The sequence below is a fragment of the Carettochelys insculpta genome, chromosome 19, assembly GCF_033958435.1.
Source record: "Carettochelys insculpta isolate YL-2023 chromosome 19, ASM3395843v1, whole genome shotgun sequence".
Lineage (NCBI taxonomy): Eukaryota > Metazoa > Chordata > Testudines > Carettochelyidae > Carettochelys > Carettochelys insculpta.
In genome coordinates this window covers 13,342,799-13,362,956 of record NC_134155.1, presented here as the reverse complement: position 1 = coordinate 13,362,956, position 20,158 = coordinate 13,342,799, and the positions used below count along the sequence as shown (strand labels likewise).

General features: G+C 47.1%; 1 protein-coding gene across 2 annotated transcripts in view; it reads left to right on the top strand.

Annotated features, from left to right (window-relative positions):
- Positions 1-18,342, top strand: part of RASL10B (RAS like family 10 member B) — a 37,083-nt gene extending 18,741 nt beyond the window's left edge. For both annotated transcript variants that reach the window (XM_075013550.1, XM_075013549.1), the window contains exons 3-4: positions 10,559-10,683; positions 11,503-18,342. In XM_075013550.1, coding sequence (XP_074869651.1) covers positions 10,559-10,683; positions 11,503-11,773 — 396 coding nt within the window. In that variant the 3' untranslated portion in view covers positions 11,774-18,342. The remainder of the gene's footprint in view (positions 1-10,558; positions 10,684-11,502) is intronic.
- The last annotated feature ends 1,816 nt before the right edge of the window (positions 18,343-20,158 follow it).

The following is a 20,158-nucleotide window of genomic DNA, read 5'->3' as shown; positions in this document are numbered from 1 at the left end:
GACTGCAGATCATATAGAGAAAGCCAGCTTTAGTCTAGCTCGCTTGGGTACCAGAAGAGTGAACACGCAATAGCAGATTTCAGCACAGGCTACTCACCTGAATAAGTTCCCAGGGTTTCTCGTTGGGTTTTTGCAGCCCCTGCCACTGCAGCTTCTTTGCTATTGTTATTTGAGCCAGCCACACCTCTAGCCATGCTGCAGATTTCACTGGGGTCAGGGGGTCCAGATTTATAAAGGTATTTTGGTGTTGCTGTGCTCTGTATTGCAACACCTGCCTGATTTAGGAGCTTGTCTCATTCCTATACACCTTCCTACATCCCTTTTGAAAATTAACGTTCAGCTCCTCAACAGTGTTCCAACATTTAGTGCAGCAACTGCTAAATAACTTTAACAATCTGTACTGATGCTGGTACAATCCCTAGAGTGGAGGCAGTTCGTTATCTGCTGTATATAACTAGAGTGCGTCTGTCTGTTGGTGCTGTGCTTGTTCAACAGCTCCTCTTAAGCCGTTAGAGCTACAACCACGACATTTGGCATGCAGCTGCCTCTTACCCTAACTTAAACCAGGGTCGGGGGTCGGCTGTGGTTGGAAAGTGGGAAATGCCCGAAATCCCAGGGTTTCCCAGAACATGGGAAAGGAGGAACACCGAGGGGAGAGACAACATACGTGATACTCACCCATCGGGCAGCAAGCGCGGGGATTAGCCATAGGTCGGAATGAGCACTGGGCGCAGCCACAGCAGGGAAACGGGCCACGTGGAGATAGGGCTCGCCACTCTGCCAGGAGAAGTAAGTGCCCCTCTATCCCAGTCTCTCCTCCCTCCCTCATCCAGCACCATGTGAGGGAAGCCCTACTGCCCCCCGCCCAACTAGCCCCCTCAAGACACTGCAGCTCGACACCCTGGCCCTGTCCTGTCCCCACCAACTGATGTTGGGGCTGGGAAGACAACCCCAGCACCCCCCTGCTGATGTGCTGGGAGCAGGGAAAAAGCTGCGCCTCTGGCTCAGGCTCCAAATCGACCCCCCCACCCCACGCTGCTGCAGAGACAGACTGCAAATGTGGTCTCACACGACGCACTACGTAATCTTTGACTCACTCTCTGACTTTTATCAACACAAACTTCTTTTTTCCTTCATTTTCCAAAAACACGATGGTTTGTGTGGTTTGTGCAGTAATCCCTCGATTTGCCTGCAGGTTGCATCCTGGGCAACCACCGCATAAATCAAATTTCGCATAAATTGGGGGGTGGGGGGGATTGGGGAAATCTCCTGGCTGCCGGTGCTGCAGAGCTCTGCTGCTCCCCGGCGTCCCCCAGCTGGGGGAAATGGGAGGGGCAGACACATGGCCCCTGGCTTCTCCCAGCTGGGGAGCCCACAGCAGCTTGTGGTGCAGTTTCTCCCAGCTAAGGGAACCGGGGGGCTGGGGGGGGATGTTTTGATTTGCACTTAACTCGCGTTAATATGAGCTAAGTGGCCTCTCGAGGGTTTACTGTACGTATTTTCCTCTGATTTTCTAAACAGAAAAAAAGAAAACAAATCTTGCTTCAGTTACATAACTGAGCAACGCTGGGTCAGTTTTGCTTGGACTGGTTTAAAATGGCTTTACACCGGTATAGCTTGTGTCCCTTCCTACACGGGAATAAGCAGCATCTGCTTAAGCACCCTTATCTACTGTATGTTTGAGAGAGTTTGTCAGCCTGTGAGTCTGTTGGCTTCAGAGCTCCTCCTGAATGGCAAAAGCTGAGACCACTGAGTTTGGTATAAAGCTTCCTCTTAGCATAACATACAGCCAGGCCAGGGTTTGGCTCTGCCAGGACAGTGGGATGTGCCTGGAGTGGGATTTCTCCTCATACAGCCATGCAGAAAAGAGAGAGAATCCCCAGGCAGGTGAAGAGGACCCCTCCCAATCCAGGCTTGTCCCAGCCACCAGACTCCCACCTCCAGGCACACTTAAGGGAGGGCAGAGGGGGGTGAAGCTCTCCCCAGCCTGGCCTCTCCCAGGATTCATATGGGAACAAAGCTGTCTGTTCCTCTTTCTCAGGCAGCGAGGGGAGAGTGCAGTGTACTGTATTCTTTGCTCTGGCTGAAGAGCACCAGGGCAGGTGAGCCTGGACCTGCCCCAGCCAGGGACATGCAGCCCTCCCCTGTCCGGGCCCCCTGGAGCTGCAGCAGCCATGGCCAGGCTCTTTTCACGGGGCCCAGCTGCTGCAGCGAGAGAGCGCTGGGGTAGTCCTCTCCCCCAGGGCAGCCTGCGTACAGAACCCCACCTCCACCACCCCACCCCAGAGCAGTGACTGAAATGAAACACAAACATTTGCGTTATCGTTCCCAAAGCCAACAATTATACAAGGACCTGAGCAATGTTGAGTAAATCTTCTAGTACTGATAGAATTGCATTCGCACGGGGGAGTTGTACCACTTCGCCTTAGAGGTATGAATTTGTGCATAGATAATGCTTAAGGAGGTAACAGACCATGAACAGGCCTACTCCTAAACAGGGGCAGAAGAAAACTGAGAGCAGTCTCACTCAGTATTTCTCATTGACTGACACCAGACCTGAAGGTCTCCCTGGCACCGTTAGCGAGCTGTTCCCTGCTATTAGAAAGGCTGAGAAGCTTTGGTCTAATTGATAGAAGGGGAAACATGTAGGTTGAAGAAAAGTCAGTAACTTTTTAAGGGGCATTTGGGGAAAAAAACTGGGTTTTGTTTGGCTTGTTTTTATTTCTCAAAAAATGTGTCACAGAACTTTTGCTTTAAAGCACGATCCGTTTTCAGCAAAAGTTTGTTTTCAAAACAACAAATTGTACAGGGAAATGAAAATGTTAACCAAAAAGTGTTTGCAGTTTAGTGCCTGGGGCTTTGTAGGGGTGGAAAAAAGCTGAATGTTTTTGACCCAAATGAAAACCATTTGCTTTAGTTTGGTTGTAAAACCATTTTGTACAACCATTTTGGTTGTAAAATGGCACAGTTGTGAAGAGGAATTAAAAGACAAAAAAGATAAGCGCCAGTTCACGTGGGAGTTTATTCAGGGCATCTCTCTGCCCTATATTCTGCAGGAGGTCAGATCAGATGATCACAGTGCTCTCTTGAAATCTATGCCCTTCAAGCTTGTGCCAAGGGCCAAACTCAATGTCAGTGCCCCAGTTACATTCCCTTGAAGCCCAGAATCACCCTTCGGGGCCCTGCATCTACACAGCTAGAAATAGGATTCATCTGAGGGGTTCTGGGGGAGTTACATTCATCCCCCTCAGCTGGGTAGGCTTCAGGGGTGCTGCTCCCAGCCCCTGCGTTATCTGGGAGGAGCACTGCTGGTGATTCAGGGATGTCAGTAGAGTAGAGGGCTAAAAATGGCAGGATTCCCCCAGAGCAGCAGGAGAGGAGGCTAGGAAGTGACGGCTGCACAACAAAAGAGGAGGAGAATTGAATGTTGCACAAAGAAACAAAAGGTCAGTGCGTGAGCCAGACAGAAATAGCAAAGGGTAATTTATCGACACGGCAGACAATGCCCGACATACTCAATTAATGCCATGCCTCAGCATGCACTAGAGAGGGCAGAAGGTACAAACAGATGGTGATTTTCAGAGAAGGAAGAATGGTCCTTGGAGTGATCTCAAAGGAGTGAAGAGAGATGAGGAACACAGGGGCTTGGCTCACCCTTACTCTGCTGAAGACAAAGCTGCAGGGGAGGAACAAATGCAGAGAAGCGGGAGAATGCATCACCTGACTGGGGAAGAGGAGGCAGAGCATGTATGGCTCAGGCCATTGGTTGCGCTTTACAAAGGGCTTTCCTCTTGGATCACCCTATTGGTACAGGTCTGAGCTGACCAGAAGGGGTTGCTTGGGGACTGTCAGAGTCTTATGTGGATTAGAGCCATTCCAGGGGATCAGATTCCCCCATCAGAACTGGCCTCTTTCCTAGCCTAGCCTCAGAAAGAAAGCGGAGGATCAAGTGGGATACAGGTCCCTGCAGAGCAGGGTTGAGGGGCATGAACAGCTTGGTGTGTATTCTGGGGATACATGCTTTTCAGCAGGTCATGTCCATCACCCCTTGAAGGTCTGGTTTTGTGTGAGTGCTGCAATGTGCTTCTGAGATGGGTTGGTCCAACCTTCCTGAAACTCAGGGAAAGTTTAGGTCATGAGCCAAACCTCATAGCTTGGGCTCACCTCTGGTCAGAGGCAGAAGTTGAAATGCCAAAATACTGAGTGAGGGGCTCTCCCCTGTGTTCCTCTGGGTTTGACTGAAAGGACCCAGTCCTGGAGCTGCCATGAGAGAAGCTGTCCTTAAGGGATTCCTAGCCCAGGTGGGCAGACTCCTTGTCTGGTTGTTTCCGTAGCACTGTGCCAATGGGTTGGCAAGTGAATCTGAACTGTATCTGGAGGCCAAACCTTTCCAAGAGAGGTCACAGTACCATATGTAGCCACATAAGAGCCTGCTTTTCCATCAGTCCCAGGTTAGGCTCTCCCATCTGTTGGCCAGACCAGCAGCCCCCTAGTCCCAGCCTACAGTCCAATGTGGCCTTTCTGGCTCCTTGCTTGGAATCAGCTTCACCTCCCAGCTTCCCAGTCTACACTAGGGTAGCTAGACCTCACAGAGCTTCATGTACACATGAAGGCGGTAGGAGGGGTTGTCACCACAGCTATTGGTAGGCTACAGGTGGAGATTGTCCAAGATTTGTTGGGTACATAAAGGGAATAAATCTCAACCCCAGGAACAGGGAACTGTGGGTGGGACCCACACACAGTACCTCTCAGGGGGGCCAGCACTGGCCCTGAGCTCATAGCCGGTATGGATCCTGTCACCCTGCACTAGTTGCTTTAAATAGCTTCACTTGCATTTCTGAAGCAGAACTTGGAAGCAGCAGGGCTGAGGCTGCTACATCACCAAGAAGAAAGTGATGCTCAGCAGTCTATAAATACGCAGTGTTTATAATCACACCGAATATAGGGCCTCTGGCGATGCATAATGCAGAAGGGCTGAGGCTGCGTGGGGGAGAAGCTAGCAGGAGGTAAGCACCTCTCCCCAGGCATGTGCGCATTGATCCTTATCCACTAATGCCTCAGGCAGGGGATAGCAACAGCTTCTTCAAGAATGGCCTTATTGTTGCATGATGCCCGTCTCTCTCTGTGCTGGAGGAACGTGGGACAGCTAAGAGCACACAGCTCTGTGTTGCCTTCTGGCTGTTCAATCCCTGCCCTTTTGGAATGCTCACAGATTGAGCCCTGCCCCTTTGGAATGTTCGGTGGGCTGTCAGGCGGATCCCTCCTTCCCCTAGCCGCGGGTGACACTCCACATGGGCGTATGCAGAAGGGGACAGTGCATGTTCCTCTTCCCCAGGAGTTTTGTGAAGGGAATGGCAGGCCTCCAGACCTGACAGTCACACAGGTTGGTAGGGGCTTTCGAACAGGGAGCTAATTCATCGCAAATGTTCTGGCACTCATTTCACAAGGGGAACCAACAGGAAAGCAACATCCTGATGCCCAGGGGTGGCCAGGCTCAGTTTCACAGGCATGTCACAAGGGGAGTGCAATCTGGAAATATTCTCTTGGGGAGGAGGAATGGGCCAGCCTGCCGCCTGCACTGACAAAGCTCTACAGGAGCCTCGCTTCAGGTTCACTCAGCTTCCATTTACATATGGGGCAGCATGCAAGATGCTAAGACTGTGTAACAGCCTAGTGCGCCTGTCACACAAGTAAATCCATTGTCTTCGGTGAAGTTACTCATAGAAATTGTCCTACTGGCCCACACCCAAGTCCATCCACTCCAGGGTCCTATCTGCAGTAATGGCCAGGACCAGATTCTTCAGAGAAGGGTGTATGAACTAGGGATGTACAATCCTCTTTAATTAGTTAACTGGTTCACCAATTAAATGGGTGGGAGGTGTGGCCAGGGAGCACTGGAGCAGCCCCTTTGCCATGCAAGGGAGCTGCTCTGGCCAAGCTAGAGAGCCCCTGCTCACAGCACATCTGGGGCTGCCCCAGACAGGGGCTGCTCTAGCTTGGTTGAGTGCCCCTGCCCATGGTGCACACAAGGCTGCTGCAGGTTTCTCAGGCTGTGCTGGAGGACACCACCACCTCTGGTGGGCCCTGTGGGACTGGAGCAGTCCACTTCCCATGGCTTTCTGCTCTAGTCCCAAATGGTTAATTGGTCAAAGGTTAATCTCCCTATATGACCCTTACTGCAGTATGGTTTGCTACAGCTACACTAGAAGCATCTGTGTACAGAAGTTACTGATGGAAGAGACGTTCTGACAAAACTTCTGTCAACAAATCGCATCTACACATAAAAGCAGATCAATATTTTGATCCGCTGTGTCGACAAACGGGTCCCCTGGGGCATCTATGCGGCTTTTTTCTGTTGACAGTTTCTTTCTGCAAAATGCATTTTGTGGGTAGCTGCTCCACAAGTTTTGTCAACAAACCCCAGTTTTATTGACAAAACTCTGTCGTGTAGAGGTAGCCCATGGGAATGAAGAATCAAGGTCCAAGGTTCAGATTTATCTTCACTAGACCCCAACTGAGAGGAGCGAAGTTGCACCTTTCAAAGATTCCAGCTTAACCTATATAAACACACCTCAAACTCACATCGGCCACATCAGCCCAGTTGCTCCTGACTGTTTACTCAAGCTCTTTGTCTCCAGCAATTGGAACTTTTGACCCTCCTGACAGCAATGTCAACTTTCTTCAAGCCTAAGGCAAACAAACATTTCAATTTCCCTCCATCAGCACTGTCACATCTTCCTCCTTCCCTGATAATGGAGGATTATTTGGAATTCTTATAATTCTCTAGTGCCTTTCACTCCACACGGTCATGGATAAAGCTTTACAACTTCTCTTTGAAGCTGCAAAATATTGTCAAATTCATGTTCTAGAAAGGGAAACTGAGTCATGGAGCAGTTAAGTGACTTAAGAACATAGTGTCCTTATAGATGCCCAGGGAGGCACTATAGTAGGTAAAAGTAGAATGCAGGGATTGCTAGCTCCCAGAATCCCTACTCTGCACAGTAGATAATACTATATTATCTCTCTCTCTCTCTGCATAATTGCAGTATTTGCAATGCAATTTATCATTGTTCTTTCAACTATTAGAAATCTGACATTAACTCAAGAGCCTAATCAATAAGCTGTTGCAGACAGCAACCGATCATTAATGAACTAATCATTGTGCCTTGTTTTTATTGTACTTCCAATAATTTTATTAAGATACTTAACTGCAGGAGTCACTAGGCAAAGAAACTTTAAAAAAAAATATATAGCCGATTATAACACCCTAGTGAAATCATGATCAACAGCACTGAAAATGAGTTGAGTGATGGCAGTCAAGTAAATTGCATCCCAGCCTCAAGATTTACTACATAATAAGCTGTAATACCGATTTCCTAGACTTCTTGGAATTCTTCCACAAAGATATTAACCCTCATCTAAGAAACTGCCACTATAATAGTCTGTCTCTTTGGTAACAGTCACTGAAATGCCTTCCTGTAATTTTCATCCGCTGACCAAGGTGCATGAAGGTGGTACCATGAATAGGTTTCTTTCATCTTTAAATTCAGTGATTCTGTCGAACTCTTATAGCCTGCAGAGCGAGGCTCCAAGAAAGTGTCCTTTGCCATTGCCTCCATTCCTAGGTTCATTTGTTTGCTTCTTTCCCAGCTATCATAACCTTGAAAGGTATGAAAATGCCCCACTATAGGAAATATTACTAGAGTGTCTTCTGACTGTACTTTTACATTCGGTAGTCAAGTTTCAAAAGTTTTTTTGCAGTTTCTCCAGCCTCTATTACTGTCCTACTTTACCTGTCATGAGATCGTCTATACTGCATCTTCAGAAATAACAAGAAGTCCTGTGGCACCTTATAGATGAACAGATGTTTTGGAGTATAAGCTTTCATGGGCAAAGACCCGCTTCGTCAGCCCCCATCAGACCTCCGTCAGGTCTTTGCCCACGAAAGCTTATACTCTAAAATATCTCTTCGTCTATGAGGTGCCACAGGACTTCTTGTTGTTTTTGAAGATACAGACTAACGCGGCTACCTCTCGGATACTTGTCTATATTGTATGGAATCCTAAATTTCTCTCTAGTGCCATTGGGTCAGGGACTTCTCCCTCTTCCTCATTCTGTTAGTGCAGCTGCCTTATACACAGGGATGATTCCTGTTTTGTTGGGAATTTTGCATTATAGTGGGAGAGGTGCTCAGTGGTGCTAGTTTGTATGGCTCACAAGAGGGACCCAGGCTGCCAGAGATCTGGTCTCTACAGCTTTGTGGTTCTGTCATAGACGGGATTCTTGTGTACTGAACAAGATTAGCAGGCAAAGATGGAATGTCTCCTAAGTTGCTGCCTGGGATTTGCTTCTCTCCAGTCCTTTGACAGCTGCTGTATTTCTAGCATCTCCTTTTAACTTGGCTTGTGTGCAAGGTAACAGCATTCAGAAAGCCTTGTAACAATCTTTACGAAAGGTAGGCTTAAGTCCTGGGAATTAGTACTTTCCTCTGTGCTTTCTCTTGTACAGATGCAGTGTTAGCTGCTGCAGAATGGTGGCATTTAAGGACACAAAAGCAGGGTGTATTTTCACCTGTGCTTCATGAACAAAATGCTGATTGTTCTGTAGGGGAGGGGTTTGTAAAGCCCCAGCTGTTCAACAAACATCTCTGTATTAACATTATATAACCCTAAGCTGCATATATAACGTGCCTCACCCTCACTGAACTAGTCCCCTGCAGACCCAGACAATGCAGGGGAGGAATGCAGAGCTATGGAACTAGGTCCCTGATATGGGGCTGCAGCTTTCCTAATTTTGCCAGCCTGTCTGTGCTAGGGCATCTCAAGCCAAGTACTCCCAGCTCTGCCAGTACACCTGGGCTGATCTATGGTATGCCAGTCTTGGGCTCACCTCTCTACAAGCATCACCAGTCTTGCTTTATAGGTTGTTCTGCTGTTCCAAACTTGAATTCCTGGACCCTCTCCCCCCAACCAACACAAGCTTGTCTCTGCCTTTGTCTTTTGATTTCTAATGTACAATGTAGATTGCATCTCTGGGCTGCCACTGTGCCACACGCCTTCTGATTAGGAAAATCTAGTATGCTGGTCTGCCTTTCCCAAGCAAAGAGCAGGCGTGGGCCAGTCGTCTTGTGATGTGGATGAATGGCCAGTCTGGAATAGAGTGAGATAGAGACATTTCTTTTCTTGAGCTGAACAAAATGTGTACTGTTTAGGTTGGCACAGGTGAAAACATAATATGTTCACTGACCAAAACTTTGAATGAGCTCATTAGGCTGAAGCTAGCCTTATAAATCTAGCAAACAAGCCCATTCAGGACCATGGACAGATCCAGAGTATTATCAAGTATCTTGTATTAGCGAGGTAGCCGAGTTAGTCTGTATTTTCAAAAAACAAGTAGTCCTGTGGCACCTTGTAGACTAACAGCTATTTTGGAGTATAAGCTTTTGTGGGCAAAGACCCGCTTCGTTAGGCGCATCTAACGAAGTGGGTCTTTGCCCACAAAAGCTTATGCTTCAAAATAGCCATTAGTCTACAAGGTGCCACAGGACTTCTTGTTATCAAGTATCTAGCAATCCAGGTGAATTTAGTGCTGCTAGAAAGCGTTTAACACATCTGGAGTCTGAGGTCTTACACACACAGGATTTCCCCACATTTCCCTGTCAATGTGAATATAATGTTAGGAACTTGGGTTCTGACCCTATCTCTCAACACCCGTCTCAAATCATGTAACCCATCAAACAGTGCACAGATATAAGCAACTTGGATCACTGGCTCGGCTTTGAACCCCCTGCTCTAGAGGTGAAAGAGGACTTGCCCCTGTGTTATGACCCTAAGGGTTTCCGGGGTCCGATAGGTGGAGATGCTGGTGAGAGCAGTTTTGTTCATGTTGTTTAGTCTGACCAATGTGTCACACAGGCCATAAGACTTCCCTGGGTCAGTTCCTGTTTGGACTAGGTCGTGCTTCTATTTGCATGGGTGCAACCAGAGGAGACTGAGGTTAAAGAGAGGGTGAGGGTGAGGAAGGTTAGTGACCTGACTGAAGAGACATATGTGACTGTTAAATAACCCCCTGTTGTCACACAGTCTCAGCAGAACCAGGAATAAACCCCAGATCATTTAACTCCCACTCCCTAGCACTAGATCATATTCCTGCCATAATTATCTGCTACTTATTCCAGCTGCATGCAGTGAGGCTGCTGTTGGGAAATCAGGCTGGGAATACCCCGCTTCCATCTGCAATACCTCCCAGCCCAAAGCAGGTTTGGACCTTTTTTGTTAACTTATACAGCAGGTCCCAGGGATGCTGGAGGTAGAAGAGTACAGTGGTGCTGCAGTTTTGTGCCACAGCCACGTTTGCAGAAGGAGACATGGTATTATGGTACAAGCAGTACCCGCTCCATCAAAGCCTGGACACAGACCCCAGCAGAAGAAGGCCTGCAATGATCCCAGTAGTGCCCTGGCATCTGAGCTGGCAGTAAAAGGCGGAGACACACCCTCAGGGCAATGCCAAAAGACTCTTTGCCCCTGAACTGTGGCTGATTCCTGCGTGTGTGTTGCAGGAGTGGGCGGACATATGTTGCAGGGGACTGCGGAGTGTCCATGCCTACATCCTGGTCTATGACATCTGTTGCTTCGACAGCTTTGAGTACATAAAAACTATTCGACAACAGATCCTAGAAACGAGGTGAGTACCTGCTTGCCTTACCCCTGGCCTGGCTCTGGCTGAGCTTCAGTAGCGCTCCTGTTCGCCACACTAAAGTCCCTTTCAGTTGTGCATTGTCCCTGGGCATATCCTGGGGGCAGGGAGGGGGATGGAAGGAGAAAAGGTGCTCCCTGAGCGCTGCATTCTCCAGGAGTCCTGGTCTCTTCAGCATTGATAGCCTGAGACACTGAAGTCTTCCAAAAGGTGCGGGCTAGAAAATGGCACCTTTCACCAGCAGGAACTTGATAGACAAGCGAAGAGCAACAAACAGCTCAGAAGGGAAATCTCTGAGCGGCTGATTGCTGCCAATGAAATACTAAGAGCCACAGCAGGGCTATGTTTAGTCCTGGGCAAAGCACCTTTGGGTCTTTTAACAGTGTGACAAGGCAGGCGAGGAACAGGGCAGTTTGCCGTCATGGGCTCTGACATCCCCCTCCCTAAAGAACAAGGTTCCCTGCTGCCTGCCTGACAGCAGCTGCCAGTCTGTCCCCCTTGCATTTCACAAGGGAGGCTCTGGGTTGCCATCCCCTGCCACTGGGACAGGCACAGCTGGGACTGGAGGATAGGAAGGGATCCCTGGAGAGAGAAATGTTAATAGGAAGATAAAAAAGCTCTAGGGACTCGGAAGAGGTATTGCAAGAAGCGGGAAGGGGTAATGAGGAAGCAGGGAGGAGCCAGTGGGGAACAGGTCAGAGGCTAGTGGCCTGTGGCCATCACAGCAATGAAAGAAATGGCCGTGTTTTCTGTTGCCAATTCCCCTCACTCCTGTTCTCTGTCTCTCTCCTCCCTGTCTCTTTGCAGGGTCATTGGCACCACAGAGACGCCCATCATCATTGTGGGCAACAAGCGGGATTTGCAGAGAGGCCGGGTGATCCCCCGCTGGAATGTCTCCAACCTGGTGAAGAAGACCTGGAAGTGTGGCTACATCGAGTGCTCTGCCAAGTACAACTGGCATATCCTGCTGCTCTTCAGTGAGCTGCTCAAGACCGTGGGCTGCGCCCGCTGCAAGCACGTCCACACCACCATCCGCTTCCAGGGGGCACTGCGCAGGAACCGATGCAGCATTATGTGAGGCCCGGCTCTCCACCCCCTGCTCCCAGAGCTGCCCCCAGAGACCCTTTTGTATCGCGGGGGGTGGGCGCAGGGGGACGCGAGCAAAGGACAAGCAGGAAAGCTTGAGGGAGGAAGCAGAGGTGCCCAGCTCTCCTAGATGTGACATCGGTGTGACTCGCCCTTCTCCCTGCCTGTCCCCCAGGCGGGAAGAGCCTAGCCTGTAGATTCAAGGATGTGGTGTCATGCTCCGAAGTGCAAAAGGCACTGCTAGCCACCTTCCTCCTCTCCCACCTCCGCATGGGCTTGTGGACTAGATGAGGTGGGGTCCAGCAAAGGAGAGAGAGGGGCGCCTTGGAGGGAGCAGGGCTGGGTAACATATCTCTGGTTGCCACGCAGTCGGGGGTGCAGGTCTCTTGCTCTCCCTGAACAAAGCCAGGCTGCTGTCAAGCGGCTGCTTGCTCGTTACCTGAGGATGACTGACGGGGGGGGAGGGGGCAGCTGGCCTTTCAAAGAGCCAATATCAAGGACCAGAAAGGGTCTGAACTGAAATCCTGGACCCAAACACACCCATGTTTGGGGGGATGTTTGGATCTAGATTTGGATGGCTCAGGCCCAGCCTGGAGATTCCTGAGCCACTGATTTGTGGCCAGGAAGGACTGGCGCGTGCTATTGGGACAAGAATATTAGAACTCAGACCTGCTGGTTGGTTTCAGTCCCCCATACATGACCCCTGCAATAACGAGATGTTGTCTCTGTGACTATGCTCTGAAGTTACCAGCACAATATTTATCCTTGTGTCCTGGACCAGTCATCCCAGGCAGTTCATTTCTTCTCTGCTGTTTGTTCATTCTCCATGGTAATTTGCTCCCTGCTTTGTGGCTGCTATTCTCTTCTCAGCCAGCTCCATCTTCCAGCTACCCTGCTCAGGAACAGATGCTTCTTCCCCAGCTTGTCCCTTTTCCAAAGCTGGAACCTTCTCCGGTCTGTTGGTTTGTCTATCTGTGCCCAGCTGTATGTCTGCTCTCCACACGTCTCTTGCCACACAGCTAATTCTTCATGCCTCTGCCCCATGATGAGTCTATGCTGTCACCATCTTTGTCCATCACTCCAGCCCTTCCTGTCCAAACACCTGTCCCACTCTGTCACTCCTCCCTCCCATGCTGTTCTCTTTCTACCTGCACGTCGGTCCTACCAGGAGTCTGTCCCATCACACCTCTATCTCCCAAGGCATCTCTGGCCCAACACACATTCCTCATGGTGTCTCTCTCTCCAGCGCTATCCCATCAGAGATCTCTCCAGCGCTATCCCATCAGAGATCTCTCCATTCCAGGCTTCTGTCCCACCAGGGCACCTGCAAATTGTCAGCCCTTAGCCAGGGGAAAGGAAAGTAACTCTCAGGAGATGATTATCCTGTCCCAGGTGTGCATACAGCTCCCCTAGGCTTTCATGATCAAGCCTCCAAGGACTTCCTCTGAAGAAGGTCTCTCTGTCTTGACAAGTGGCAGATTTGCAATTCTTATTGATGCCAGCTGCCTACCCTGAGGTGTGGTGTGGCATCCCCTGCTGCCTGGGTAACCAGAGATCTCATCACTGCAATCAGGGGTACAAAGACCCAGTCAGCCTTAAATCAACAGGCCCTTCAGCCTCATGCCAGGAGAGTAGCATGGTGTTAGGGAAGCCAAATCCTCCCTTCTTTTGCCCGTTGGATCTGGAGCTGCTTCCGTTCCAGGACAGAGCAGACTGTCAGCCAGAGGCATCACTGAAATGGATTTGTTTTTATTTTTTTATTTCAGGACAGAATTTTCAGATGGTTCAAAAAAATCCCACTCCCTCCCCCAACTCTCCTCTCCCTGGTCCACTCTCCCACTTCCTTCCTGCGCTGTGTTTCTACAAACTCAGAACCTTTTTAAAAATATCTCAACAGTGAAGTCTGAGGATTGTCTTTATTGCCAGTCTCACATGTGTGCACAGTAACTTTGCCCTTTCCACTGTCAAGACCCTGAACTTTGGTCATTAGCTGTATAATTTTTTATTCTTCCTTTTGTAGGGATTTTTCCTGCCAACTGACATTTTTGGTACTAGGTTTAAAGCAAAGTAGTCCTGAAAGTCTATGGTTAGTTCCACTCTCTCTGCCTGATCCCAGTCTGACTGTACCAGATTTGCTGGCAAGTACTGGAGTTTTACCTCTTGTTCAAGCTGATGCTGTCAGTTTGGTAGAGATTAAAAAAAATCATAATAATGAAACAAAACTAGACATTATCCTCCTTAAAGGATAACAGAAAAACATGTAAGCTGACCTAGTCTTTGAGAAAGATCCTACAGCTGATATAAACAAGACTGATTTCATTCTCATTTATATCAAGGCTCTTTTGTACTCCTTTGTGTAAATAAGTATCAGAACCGGCCATTGATAAATTGATCCGACCTAAAACACACCTACATCTTGCTGTCATGATTTCATTAATGGCAAGAGTGATCAATGAAAACTGCAATTCAGTTAGAATTTCCTATTTTCCACAGTCGTTTTACATAATTCACCTGCTAAATTCACCCCAACTTAAGGCTACATTGCAAAGATTGATTAGCGTTTGAAATGCCAATGTCTCAGCTTATATGCAAGTGTATACAGTTCCCTCCCTCACAGGAACTCTGTAAACCATTTAAAAAGGGCTGATCGGTAGCTGGAGTGGATCTCAGCTTCATTCTCTCAAATACACATCTCCCGCAGGAGAACTTGGGGGTGCGGGGGGGAAGGGAGGGTTATAATAGACAAATGAAGCCTCAGAGGGGGCGGTTCTGTGTTCAGACTTTACTAGAAGGAGATGCTGTGATACTTTATATGCTGTGATACTTTTGGGGTTCTTCTACTACTTTGTCCTTAACAATCTTTTCCTTAAAGGTGCCAGAAAACCTGGTGCCATCTAGTGGCAGACTCCTGAATTGCATTCTATCAAGGCAGTCAATTTGTTTAAAGGTGAGCAGCAAAGGAATGAGAAATTGGGTTTGCATTCCCCCCAGCCATGCCTTGCCCACCCCCTCTTTTCTTTTGGCATGAGGGGTGGATAATTTATGGTTGCTGAGAGGTCTACATTTAAAAAACAACTTTTCTGCTTGTGTTTTATATTAGAATTTCACCCTAATTTTCCTTGTCTACTGCATTTCCCCCCCTTCAACTCACTTAAACACACAAGAAACACTTGGAAGAAAAGATTTCACAATTAAAGTTTAAGAAAGGAGGAAGCCCAATGCATACGTGAGATCATGAAGTTCTCTAGTAAACCCAGAACTGCAGCTTCTAAGGTTAAAAAAATTAAGCCTTCTTCTATAATTAAAAAAAAAAAAAAAACCTCAGTATTTTCCCATTGTTATTACTGTCTTGGTAACACTTTTTATTAAGAAGATCTTTTTAAAAACTTGACTTTAACAAATTTCATTGCTATGCCCAAATCCCTAGAATTTTGCTTTCAGGGTTGATGTGATCAACAAAGTTACCTGATGAAATAAACCATAGTGAGTTTACTTCTGCAACTTGATGAGCTGTGATTTAACTGTCTAATTGTCATTACTAATACAGGGAGGAGTATTGGGTAGGTCAGTAGCTACGATGCTGAAATTATATGCTGTGTACAGTGAGGTTTGCAAAATGGAATGCAATGTAATATGTGGCAAAAGAACTGCAACAAATTGATGGCTACCTACTTACACCAGACACACCTGAAGCTTTACAGCTCCTGCACAAAAATTCACCCCCACACACCACAGATCTCTATCTTTTACATCCGTAAAGGGTCTATGACACACAGCTGGAGATGGAAAGTAACTAAGCAGACATACTTAGTTTCACTTCTCAAGTATGTTTTTTTCAGTATTTGTACTTTACTGAAGTTTATTTTGGTGATACTTTAACTTTTACTCAAGTTGTTTTTAAAGAAAATATACTTTTTACTCCACTGCCATTTCCAGAAGTGCTTCGTTACTCACTGCTTTCATCACCTCATTGACACGTGCACAAGCCAGCGTTCTGATTGGCTAAAGCACAGCCGCACGCACAAAGCATCCAATCATCATGCAGTGACTTTTTTTTTTGTTTTTCTGAAAATAACTAATCAACAAGCGGACTGGCCCTGCCAACTTTTAAAAGCTTTTAAAAAGCTTCTTCGACACGTTTTCATTCTAAAACAGTATCTTCTCAGGGGTGGGGGGCCCCGAGCCTCGGGAACTGAGTCCAGCATGGGGGGCAGAGGGGGTGAGAAGCAGCATGGCACTGCTGCTCACCCTTCCCCTGGCTGGGGGAACGTGGTGCTGGAAACTGCTCCTGGGAGGGCTTCCCCACTGCTCCTATTGGAGAGATTTTAACCAATAGGAGCAGTGTAGTGGGGTACGTGAGAGTGGCAGGGAATGCGGAGCCAGGTAGGCGCCCCCCCACAATGACCTCATGGCCAGCCCCTGCATCACCATCCCTCCCACCCCGTCAGCTCCTGCCCTCTGCCTTTCTCCTGTACCCTTCCCCCAGGCCAGGCATCCCACCACCAGCTCACTCCTGCACCCTCCCAGACACTCCACCTCCAGCCTGATCCAGCACCCTACCTCCCACCAAGCCTGGGGATGGAAAATCCCATTTCATTGGTTAATCTGCATGGCAGGGCTGCTCCTGCTCACGGCTCTCTAGGGACTGGAACTGCTCTGGCCCAGCTTGAGCATCCCCACCTGCATCACCACTGCGGCTGGAGGGCACTCCAGTGTGGCCACAGCAACCCACATCTGCAGCGGTCCAGCCTGGGAATGCCCCATTCTACAGCGGCATGTGTGTGCTGCAGAGTGGGGTGCCATAGCGGGGCAGAGAAGGCCCTGTCCTTAGTGGGCCTGGGCACGCTGGGTGCAGATGTTCCAGCTGGGCGGAAGCAACCCTGGTCTCAGCGCACCCCCCCGGTAATTTGAAATTTCTGTAATTTGACTCCTCTATTTAATTAGGTCACTCTTTAGCTTTACAAATGGCAGCTGCAACTATAAATTCCACATGTGAAATAGAAATGTAGCACGTGCGTGTGTAAGTATATAACACACGTGTGCATGTGCGGGTGTGTAACTGGTTGGATAACTGTTTGCAGAGAGCAGTTATTAATGGTTCACAGTCAGGCTGGAAGGGCGTAACAAGTGGGGCTCCACAGGTATCAGGTTTGGGGCTGGCTCTGTTCAGTGTCTCCCCTAGTGATTGAGGTAATGGCATAGAGAGCATGCACCTGCCACCAGAACGCCAACTTTTTGTTCCTAATGATTTGTCTGCAAAGGATCACGAACGCCAGGCTGCAGCTACGCTCCCAGGAAGATTGACCCAATCAGGGCCACTCTTCTGGGGTTCAGTTTCGTGTGCCCAGTGGGCACATGCAAAATCAAACTATCAGGTCGACAATCTCACAAGGAGTAAGGGAGGTTGATGGGCTGGGATTGAATAGCTACAATAGACTTTAAGGTGTAGTCCTGGCTTTGCAGTGGGTACTCTAAATACAAATTATTGATTTGTTTCTTATGCTACACTATAGGAACTCTAATAGTTTCTCTTTTTCAGTGTTCACCATATTTTTCATTCATGTACAGTAATCCTGAGGGGATTGTTATTTCTCTGCTACGGTTGAAAATATTTCACGTATCTTCTTTTTCCCCGGATAAGACAATTTCACAATTCTTGTTACTGTTTCTTAAACTTTTCTTTCAACAGTTCTTCATTAAGCTTAACCCCAGGAACAAGTTTGTTATTTTTAATAAATTGTTTCACCTCCAGGCCGTCTCAGGTTTCCACTAAAAACACCTTTTCTCAGTCAGCCTAGAATGCAAATCAATCTCTCCATTAAAAAGAAATGATTAGAAAGCGGCATTCTAGTGGAAAATAGAATAATTTTTGCATTTCTTTGATTTGGATTTCAGAAAGGAGTGCTTGATAGAGTGCATAACATCTGACACAACCTTGGCTTCTCTTAAATGATGGAATATCAAGTAGAAACACAAATCTGAGGGATTATGGTTCCACTGAAACCAAAGGCTACAAACAGAACTTTCAGATAACTAGTTACAGAGTTATTTATGAATTAACAACCTGTTTCTAAAAAGACCCTTAATACAAAGTGTTACCATTCTCTCTCTTTTAACCAAGATTCTAAGGAGCAACGTTTCCCCACATACAGTTGTGCTTCTGTGGCAGAAAAGTTGTTCCCGAATCTTCCTTGTGAGTTTCATTTAAACTTTAAGGAGGATTTTGCATCTTCCTTGTGAGCGTCTTCCCTGGGAGGGCTCAGGAGAGAGCCACATTTCTCTCTGCACTGTGCACCTGTTATTCATCGTTCTATACTGGAGGAAATTTACAGACAGCAAAGTGAAAATCTCTAATTAGGAGTCTCTCTCTCTCTCGTCTGCCTTACTCTGGGATGTTCTTCATCTGACCCATTTGGACTTGGGGGGGGGTGGACTTTTTTTTCCTATTTCCCCTCGGATTTCTTGTTGGCATTTCCCAGAGTGTCTGTAAAGCCTGTAATACACTGCAACCCTGTTATCTGAAATCAGATTAAAATCAGGTGTATTTCCCCTTGTTCTGTACCTGTGTGTCTGTCATTTTCTTGAATTGCCAGATTGCTTTCTTATATTCACATGCCTCCTCCTCACCACGGCACCGTCGTGAGCAGGCCTGCTTCTAGAACATAGAAACTGCCAGACTGGAGCAGAACTGCAGCCCAACTAGTCTCTCCGACAGTGGCCAGCACCAGGTGCTTTGGAAGAAAGTGCAAGAACTCTGCAATAGCAGTAGTCCTCTGTCCACCCCCACATTGTCTGATCCTGGTCTTTAATAGTTTGAGGTTGTCTTGAAGTCTGGTACGTGAGGTTTAATATACCTTCCCAAATTTTTCTTGTTATTCATTATGTTAACCCTGGCTAGGCTGATATCCATATAAAGATCCAATCAAGTTCTCATGAAATTTCCACACCATCTAATGATTTCCAACAGTTATATTTTTCTTCTAAACAACCTCATTGCTACAATACAAATTCTATATGGCAGGAGTCCTGTAGGGTGAAAGGGGAGTTGTGTTTATTAGCTGTTCGGTTTGTGTACAGTAACCGCTATAGAAAATAAACACTCTCGCAGATTAATTGATTGTACTAGGTCACACCAGCTGTCCAGCAGTGTCAAGATTTGAATCCAGAACTCCTGTGTTCCTTTGGTTAGTTTTAAACCTGCTACCCATTGATTTCACTTGTTTCTTATGGGAACAAATAAATAATTTTTCTTATTCACTTTTGCCACACCAGTCATGATTTTATAGACCTCTGTAATATCTCCCGAGTCACCTTTTTTCTAATTCGAAAAGTCCCACTCATTTTAATCTTTCTTTGTATGGCTCCCATTCCAAACCTTTAATCAAGAAGGCAAGCTTACCTAAGTGGCAAGATAGATCTGAGTTCCCAAAGGGACTAGCATTATTGAACACAAAGTGCACTGTCTATATTCTGGAGATGCTATGGTACATTTTTATGCAGTTTCTGTAGCAGTTTTCAAAAATTAAGAACAGTTTAGATGCCCTGCTTTCCTTAAAAGACAATGCTAATGAGCTCAACATTGTATTTTTCCCCACTGGAGGCAAGAGAGTAATAAGCAGTCACCATGGTCAGTTATCATAAATGCAAGGTCATTTGTCAGACTGTTAGATTTTTTGGGACAGTTAGATCATTTACTTATTTGTTTGTTCTGATGGTGCATTTACATCTTCCACCATTAGTCTACTGTTCCTTCTACCCTGCTTACTATACTAGATCATTTCTTTTAAACAATCAAATATGAACTCTGCCCTTAAAAACTAGAATTATGGGTCCCATATTACAATACACATGAAGGATAACATCTTTATTCTCTTTTTAGCAAATAACATTTGTGCTGAGATAGTTTAATAATAAACACTATGTAAGTGCCTACAGCTTGGGAGTATTTTTATATCAAGTAGAAGTATCAAAAACAGTTCCGAGGCAAAAATCCTCCTTAAAATAGAAATCAAACTCAGGAGGTGTTTGAAATCTGAGGGTACATCTACGTTTACCACAGCATTGACGCTGCGGAGATCGATTTTCTGGGTTTCAATTCAGTCTGTCTAACAGGGATGCCAGAATTGAAGTAGAGAACAGAGAAGTTCACAGATATGGTGAGCAACATGATGTGTGATCGAGACTGTAAGAAGGAAATAGCAACTAGAGTAGCAAAAGCAAGAGCAAGTTTGAAGGCGATGGATAAGGTCTGGAAAAGCAAAGCGATTAGCTTGGGAACGAAGCTGAGTGTCTTGAAAACGAGTGTATTCAGCAGCATGTTGTATGGATGTGAGATATGGGTGATAGCGAAAGATTCAAAGAGAAGGACATTGGCGTG